Here is a 9,399-nt window from a genome sequence, read left to right on the forward strand (position 1 = left end):
TCATAGCACTGAGTCTGCTTTGCTGACTCTTCACTCCTGACTCTAATGATTTTACACAACTTGTAACTTGTAAATCATGAAAATCCAAATAATGTAGAATATCAAGGTTTAATAAACATGTGCAAATAATCTAAATATCTTTCATTCATATTTTTCATAAATAGTAATGAAGTACTGCTCACAGTTGACTAAGTTTGGGTATAAATAAAGGCGTATACATTTACCTTTATGTGTAAAGAATCTTGAAGAATTAAGTTTATATAATCACTATTTGTACTTTTAAATAAGAAAAATTTACTTTTAACACAGGTACATTAAGCAATTTGGTAAGACAAATTTATGAATGGATATTTAATATTTATTATCATTTCATTATCATTGTCATATTTCACAAATCTACGGAGCGGTAAACGAGGAGACGAGGAAACGCAGGAGTGAACTTAAAACAGTCTTTAACGGACAAACTAAAACACAACTCAGGAGAACAACAGGAAGACATTCACTTGGAGGACGTAAGACATCAGAGGAGAAAACCACAAACAGAACACTCTTAAATACTCAACTAAACGAAGTAAAGACAAGACAGTCCTGAACTCAATGAAACACAATGGAGACAGGAACAGGAAAATCAAATATGGGCATTAGAGAACATCAGGAAAAATAAGGAGAAGGAGGTCATGGGAACAAAAATAAACACAAAGACGGTCCATATGTGTGACAGTCATTACTGTAAGAGACACAATTATATTGGCTGAAATGAAATTACTGCCTAAGAAATTCAGCAGAAAGATAAATGTTGAATTCTAAATGAATCTCTTTGCTTTAGGTGTGTGTGAATACAAATGTTAAGTGAGACTGTGATCTTCACTAAGATCATAACACTAATACAACATAACATACTTTTTCTGATGGATGTACTTCTAGTTAAAGTTTCTAATAAACTGTTCATTGTGTACTTATTATCTGAACTTTTCACTGTTGATAAAAGAAGATATTGAGTAACAACTGAATATGTTTGCATGTTTGTGCCAATTAACGAAACTGAAATCAATGAGCCACATTCCTTTACATTGAAAAATTTATTTAAAACAAAATTGCTTAAATAAAACAACATTACCACTGAAAGAAGTAAGATCACATACAGACCATAGTATCCTTTATAATATTTACAGAAGATTTTGTTCATTTTCAGTGTGGATCTGTTATCAATGACTTTTGTTTGTAAATACATTTGCAGCAACTGAAAACTCTTAATATGTAACTTGTTTATAGTACAATCATATTTTAGCGCATTTAAAAAAAAGATAATCTGTGGAAATGTAAATCATTCACAATAAATAAACCTTTTGTAGTGGTAAATAGAAACTGCGACATATATATTTTTTTGTTCTCATTTGCCTCAATAGCAAAAGAAAAATAAAATCCCTGACAGTGTTTCAGTAACTTTCCAAAAGAGGAATAAATAAATAAATACACAAACAAACAAAATAACAAGAGTTTACAATAGTCAAAAGAGTGATCAACCATTTGTCAGCACACCTCCTTTGTAACAATTACACGGCAGCATGAACTAGTTTAATGTGAATTTAATGACAAGGTATTAAAAACATAAAGCAAAGTGTTATTAATGTACACAAAAATAGAGAATAATATTGATAGATTTACGATGCTAGTCACTTTAGAACTTTTAGCATCATCATATGGGTATGAAATTCTATTCTATATACAACATTTCTATGATGTGTTTGTGATCCCACCAATGGGACTTTTATTTTGCTCTGATGATGTGACGTCATAAAGCTGCGCCGCGCTCCTCATTTGTTGTGATTCACCTAAAGAAAGGTTTGTGGTTTTAAAGTTTTTAAACCAATGGACATCAATTAAAGCGTTTTTACAAGCTATGTAAAATAAATAATCGTTATGAAATATAACATTGCGATGCTTTAGCGTTACGTTCGCCTTTAGTAACAGAGAAAATGCGTCTCATTTCGCTCCCTATATCGTGAATCAATCGTGTGATGATAAGAAGAGATGAGAGAAACTGAGAATCCGAATCATTTGAATCAAATCATTTGTGAAATGATTCAGTGATTCGATTGAGCGGCACGCGGACTACAAACGACAACAACAAACACAAACGAGCGAATCACAACCGAGAATGATTTCATGAGAGTGTAATATATTAGATATGATGTACAAATAATCGAATACTAAATATAAATAAATATAGCCTACCTGAATATGAACCTTCTGTCTAATTTGTATATATTTTGTAAATTGTTATACAGATGTCTATAAACTCTCTGACTGTCTTACTAGTGCACTGACTACTGTAACTAGTAGAAGCTGATTGAGACGCACCCAGGGATTTTGTTTGCATTGATTGTTCTATCTATTAATTATTGTCATCTTAAACAGGAAAAAGTGTTCAAACACACAGAAAAACTCCTGGAGAATCAACAGAGATCCATGTGACACACTATTATAAAGATGGTGTTTATTAAAGAGGAGAGTGAAGACATGAAGATTGAAGAAACATTCAGAGTCAAACATGAAGACACTGAGGAACAAACAGGTTGGTTTTTATTCTCAAAGCTGAAGTCAGTATAGAAATAGATAATATTTATGAATAATGAAATGTTAAGACATTTGACAGAAGTGTTGAGATCACATGACAAATAAAGCTTCCTTCAATATTCTGCTTTCACACTGAACATTTGTTATTATGACATCATGCATTTAAGTTGTAACAATCATAAGAAATAAGCCTAAAAAAAACGTACTCGGTTACTAACGTAACCTCGGTTCTCTCAGAGAGGGAACGAGTACTGCGTAAGTATCTTACGCTTGGGGAAAATCCTTTCCGCGAGAGATATTGAAGCCAAAAAATTATCCTTAATTTTGTATTAATGTTAAACGCGTTGCCGGAGTGTGCAGACATAGGCGAGGCGGTTTGCGTGCCTATTGGCTGCTCTGCAGCAACTGCAGCACCTATCGAGTGAGACCTCTCGTAAGAGAACTATATATTTTTCTGTAACATTAAACCCAATATCTGTTTCTAATATTAAAACCATTGATTTCTGGTACTTAGACACTTTAAGAAAATTATTTAAGTTAAAGTTATTTGCAAAAACCTTGAAATGTAAGTAATCACATTTGGCTACTGCATGCTGACTACATTTGGTCATTTAAAGTATTTGTAAGCAAATAAAACAGACAGCTGTAGCTAAAGCTATATCTAAATAAATCCGGGTACAAATGAAAACAGCGTTTTTTGTTTTAAAATTTTCTCAGCACAAAATAGGAGAAAGAGAGCTGTAAACAAAGTTGAATTAAAGACAATAAAACATAAAATAATTCAAATATTAATAATAATTGAGTAAATAAATTGATGACCACTGTTCAAGAGCATCAGAGTGGAGCAGTAGGGCATATTTATAAAGAAGGTGCTGTATTTAACATGAGAACAGTATAAACCAGTGGTTCTCAAACTGATGGAGGAGAACTTGAACAAAATGCTTAGCTTTGGAATCAGTTTAATTTTATCCCGACTTTAAGTAAAATAAAGCAAGTACTTTTCACAAGAAAAATGACACTTTTATTATAAAAACAGGAAAATTGGAGTGAACACTTTAATGACATTAGTTTTCCTTGATAAAAATGCCGTTTCAGTGTGGACAGAAGGCCATAACAGAGAGAGAGAAAATGAAAATGTATAAGTCTGGACCAGACCTAAAAGATCAAATGGGTAATGACTTTATGGCAACAGTTTAATTCTCATAGGTCTGAACTACTATTATTATTGTATTCTAAAAATAAAATAAATAAACTTTTCTTAATGCTAAAATAGTAATTTTATGCGTTTATTCCCAAATATACTTTCGTAGTTTTTTTTTTTATCATACTTATTTCGCATATAATCGCATATAAATATTTGACCTGAGAACAGTGAAAAGTAAGTTTTTTCATATGGATTTTTAGTATACCATTGAATAATGACTGAATACATAAGCTTAAGCAACAAAATATTGTTTATTTTTGTTCAACCCAGTCCAACAGACCAGTGCAATATTGCCATTAAGTGTAGCAATTGGATATTTAGAAATATAGTAGCCTATATAGGGGGGGGGGGGCAAACACTTTTACCACACAGGCCCATGGGGGTTTGATTTTCCTTCAAAATAAAAAACTTCATTCAGAAACTGTATGTTGTGTTTACTTGTGTTATCTTTGATTAATATTTAAATTTGTTTGATGATGTGAAACAAAGTGTGACACATGCAATAAAATAAAATAAAATCAGAAGGGGGCCAACAGTTTTCCACACCACTGTATGTGTTTATTGTTTTAAAGGCGCCATAGAATGGAAAACTGTGTTTACCTTGGCATAGTTGAATAATAACAGTTCGGTAGATAGACATGACATACCATCAGTCTCAAACACCAACATTTCCTCCTTCTTATAGAAATCTAGTGTTTGCAAAAGACCACAGAAAAATAGGTCAATTCCAACATAACACCGACTGTTAGGCTATATTCCCGATCATTAATAGTTACGCCCCAAATATTTGCATCGCCCAATCAGTAACATCAGTAAACCAGTAAAATATTGCGAGTCACTGAAGGGACCCGGTTAGCTTAAAGCTAGCTGTAGCATGTTACATTGCAGTACAGATGTACATACTTTTACATTGCAGGTAGATTTCACTTACGACATAAACAGAGAGAGATGACTACGCTGATGATGACGAATGATTAACACATTCTGAGTATCACTAAAGCATCAACTTTTGTGGCAAGTCTTTGTGTCGCTGCAGTATAACGTTACACAGAGCACATGCGATCATGCATTATAGTGAGAGTAAAATGTTGGAGATTCAAAACGTCAGATTCAACAAAGCACATATTAAAGGTCCACTAAAGTGCCTTGAAACCGGCAGCGTTATTACATGTGGTGACGTACCTTTAACTGAAACAAAAACATATTGCTAAGCCCCGCCCACTTATTTTGAATAGCCAATAGCGTTCCATTAATATCCGCTCAGGCCAGAACCGTTGAGCTCAGTAAAGCCGCATTTGTAATCTTATGAAAGCTACAGACTAATAAATTACCCCACAGATTAAATATTAGGGGTGGGAATCTTTAGGCACTTCACGATCTGATCCGATTCCGATTCTGGGAGTCACGATCCGATTCCAAAACGATTCTTGATCTACATTTTTTCCCCAATTAATTCTTCTGCTGTGCAAATACAACTTTACAATTTTAAAAACATGTAAAATTGCAGTTTATATGCTTTTTGTTTATAGTTGAAATCTCTGTAAAAGTAGTTGTGTCAATCTTCACTGGTTTCAAGATTCAATTTAATTTAATTACTGTTTTCATTATTAACTAAGTATCATGATGCTCACATTCTTAGTTTTCAATAGTACTGCACATGGCTACATTTTCATATGTTTTATATCAAATTTATTTTGAGCCAATTTAACTTTATTTTTTAAACTATATCAGCAAGATACTTTTAAAAACAATTACTTATTTAAAATAAGTGTCCTTTAGTTATCTGAAAGTTAACAGACAATAGTTTTTCTTTTTTCCTCAGCATTACTGCCGTTTTATTATTACTGATGAGATCATAGACAGACAGCTTTAACAAACTAATGTACAGCAGTGGCGAACGGTGACTTTTTAAATTTTATTTTTAATCAGGCTTGCTTAGTGATAAAACCACCAGTAATACCAAAATAATTATATCTTTAGATTATTTAGAAACCAATAAAATCTGAGACTAAATCATATTTTAATATTTCCTCTTTTCCCTGTTATTATTATTTTTTTTAATTATAGACATTTTATATAGGCAATTTTTTTCAGTGGACTTTCACATTTTGAATTGTTGAGAAATTATGATAATATACAGTTAGGATGTTTTTTGTTTTTGTTTTTCATTTGATTTAGTCGAGTAAGTTGTGCATCAAACACAATATGATTTTTGGCAATCAGGATCTGGCAGCAACAGCGCGTTTTTCCGCTTGGGCGAGTGCTTCTCAGACAGCTTACCCCGCGAATAAAGTCACGCGCATGACAGACAAACAGAGAATGCGCATCAATTCTGAGGAGTCGAGGTAGATGCGGAGAATCTGCTTGCCCGGAAGATTCTATCTCAAATAAGGGATCAACTTATAAGCATGTTTATATTATTTAACACGTGAACGCAGTCTCTCTGACAGCCTGGGTATGCGGAGCATTAGCAGCGTATACGCCACTGATGCACATATCTATTTAGATATATCAGATGTTTCGTCCTGCTCTAAAAACATAGCTGACTGTATGTACAGTTTCGTTTAAAACTATTTGAAAACGCAAGTGCATTTAACCACATCTGCAATCGAGCTTTAGGACGAACAAACACAAAGCGCACACGAAAGTCTGTCAGTGCATCTAATAGTACTGCATTTCAGACGGCAGAAATGAAAGCATAACTTAACTAAAACACGGCGGGTGGAAGCACACAATGTCAAGCAGTGCGCACCAGTCTCACAGTGCAAATGCTGTGCAATGAAGCCGGCAGCGTCTCTAGCGCGCACACGTGCCATATGCGGGAAAAAAAAAACAAGCTCAGAATCGATTCTGAAAAATTAGGAATCGATTCAGAATCGTTGAAGAGAGAATCGCGATGCATCGGAGAATCGATTTTTGCTCCCACCCCTATTCAATATGACACTCTTGCTAAAACAAAATAGTGATAACCATGCTGAGGCTGTGTAGTTTAATACATGCTGATCGCATATGCGAGCGCATATGATCTCCTCGCGTCTCTCTAGGGGGCGGGACATTACGGACTCTAGAGAGCATTTGATTGGATAGAACGTTTGATGAGAAACTGATGTGCACGGTGATATCACCCAAATCCTTGATTCATATTGGCGGAAGTGACGAGACTGTAAGTTTTGAATGCCCATATCTTGTACACGCGAATTTTGTCTTTGCAGCACACAAGCTTATAGATAACATTAAGGCTAATTTATTCATACTAAAAGCTAAAAAACTTTAATTTTAATTTCAGGGGGACTTTAAAAGCAGCTAGAGCTCTGTAATTAAATATTTCCTCCAGGTGCAAGCTATTGAGATGAGCAGCTCTATGAAACAGCCAATCAGAACAGAGCTCATCATTAATATTCATGAACCTTCCAAATAAGGCAATAACAAACCATTTCATTCTTCATTTTTGCGCTTGCCTATGCCATATACCTTCTATTTAGATATCAATATTAAAATATTGTTTCAATGCATTCTATGGCACCTTTAAATTTGGTATGCTTGTACAGCACCTTAGTAAACACTTGTGATTTAAATTAGATAAATAAACTTTGACACTGAACTTTTTCATGTGACGGTTGAGTGGGGAGTTTATCCCCTTTTCTTTTTTTTTCCTCGTTTCTTAATAAATTTGTTTCTATATTTTATTCCTTAGGAGACAAAAATGGTACAGAAACATTGAGATAAGTCTATATATAGATTATAGATATATATAGATCCTAAACTCTGTCATTAGATTTTCCAGAGATATTTTTTTTATTAATTGTATCACGGCCAGCCTAAATTCTGTAGGGTACCGGCTGAGCAGGGGTCAGGTTTGGAGACCCTGGTATAGGATCTAACATACATGCATTACATATCTACATGCTTTGATATTAATTGTTTTGTGCCACTCTTAACTTTATTAACTTGTATTTCTTTGTTTTTCCACCTTAGACATAACAGCACTGAAAGAGGAGAGAGAAGATCTGAATGAAACTGAAGAGAAAGATCAGTTTAAGAATCTTCATGATTTCGTATCTGGAGAAAAATATTTTTGTTCCTTACAGTCTGAAAAGACTTCTAAACAAAAAAGAGCTCAAACTACAGGAACTAGGAGTTGTTTTGCTTGCGTTCAGTGTGGAAACAGTTTCACTCAAAAAGGTAGAATTCACACTGGAGAGAAGCCTTACACATGCAAACATTGTGGAAAGAGTTTCACTCTAAAAGGAGACCTTACCAGACACATGAGAATTCACACTGAAGAAAAGCCATACACCTGCCAACAGTGTGGAAAGAGTTTCACTCTAAAAGGACACCTTAACAGACACATGAGAGTTCACACTGGGGAAAAGCCTTACAGATGCAAACAGTGTGGAAAGAGTTTTTCTGAAAGTGGAAACCTTAAAATGCACCAGAAAATTCATACCATGGAGAACCCTTTTACCTGCCAACAGTGTGGAAAGAGTTTTAATCAAAAAGGAAGCCTTAACAGACACATGAGAGTCCACACTGGAGAGAAGCCTTACTCATGCAAACAGTGTGGAAAGAGTTTCAGTGTAAAAGAAACCCTTAACAAGCACATAAGAGTTCACACTGGAGAGAAGCCTCACACATGCAAACAGTGTGGAAAGAGTTTTAATCAAAAAGGAACCCTTAACCTTCACATGAGGGTTCATACCGGAGAGAAGCCTTACACATGCTCTCAGTGTGGAAACTGTTTTAGTCTAAAAGGAAGCCTTGACAAGCACATGCAGATTCATAATAGAGAGAAACCCAACAGATCCCCTTAGTGTAGAAAGTTTCAAACAAAATGTATAGAATGGAACTTTCTAATTCACATTTTAAAGCATTATGTTTTGTCCATAGTACACTTTAAGCTCAGTCCAACACAATATAGCTAGTTGACATGGTAATGCATAAAAGAGCAAGGAATAATAAGGATTATGGACAATGTGTTTCCTCTGTCTACAATGTAAGAACTTCACATTTGTATATCATGAATTGAAAAGAGATCTCACAGGAAGTGCAGTTTTTTGGTTGGAACACAATAAAGGACATTGTTAGCATTTTTAACATCACTGGTTCGGGTTACAACTACAACCCTTGATCCATGAGAAAGTGAAGGAGACACGAGGACATACAGAGACAGGCTCCTCCCTCCGTCGTCTCCACCTTGGACTCTGTTCATCATCCTCCTCCCAGATATCCATTCTCCTCCTTCTGTTGTTCCATCAGTGCAATGATGTGCCTTCCAGAAAGGGGATGATATGCCAGGAATATGGACCTGTTTCTGTGTGCCCTTTTTTGGTCCTGTTCCTTTTCTTTAGTCCAGTAAGTCATTCTGTGCACCCGTGTTCCTCAGTTACCCCTTATATTAAAATCAAAGTCTGTGCATTCTGTCTCTGTTGGGTCTCTATCATCCAATATATGTGTCTTCCCTGTTCAAGTATTGGAGCAATACTTGAACAGCGAAGATTCACCCCCCATTAACATAAATATGTTTGAAATCAAAGGCAAAGATGTTCAAAGCACTCCCAGCTTGTACCTTGTCATCTGTGGTGTCCTAATATTGATGCCTGTCTTACTTGCGTACAATG

At 34.9% G+C, this 9,399-nt stretch overlaps 1 protein-coding gene across 1 annotated transcript in view; it reads left to right on the top strand.

The window, feature by feature from the left end:
- Positions 1-8,758, top strand: part of LOC141339372 (uncharacterized) — a 46,343-nt gene extending 37,585 nt beyond the window's left edge. The window contains exon 3 of the mRNA XM_073844954.1: positions 7,968-8,758. Coding sequence (XP_073701055.1) covers positions 7,968-8,592 — 625 coding nt within the window. The 3' untranslated portion in view covers positions 8,593-8,758. The remainder of the gene's footprint in view (positions 1-7,967) is intronic.
- Positions 8,759-9,399: the final 641 nt, after the last annotated feature.

This window comes from Garra rufa, chromosome 1 (genome assembly GCF_049309525.1).
Source record: "Garra rufa chromosome 1, GarRuf1.0, whole genome shotgun sequence".
NCBI classification, from domain to species: Eukaryota; Metazoa; Chordata; class Actinopteri; order Cypriniformes; family Cyprinidae; genus Garra; species Garra rufa.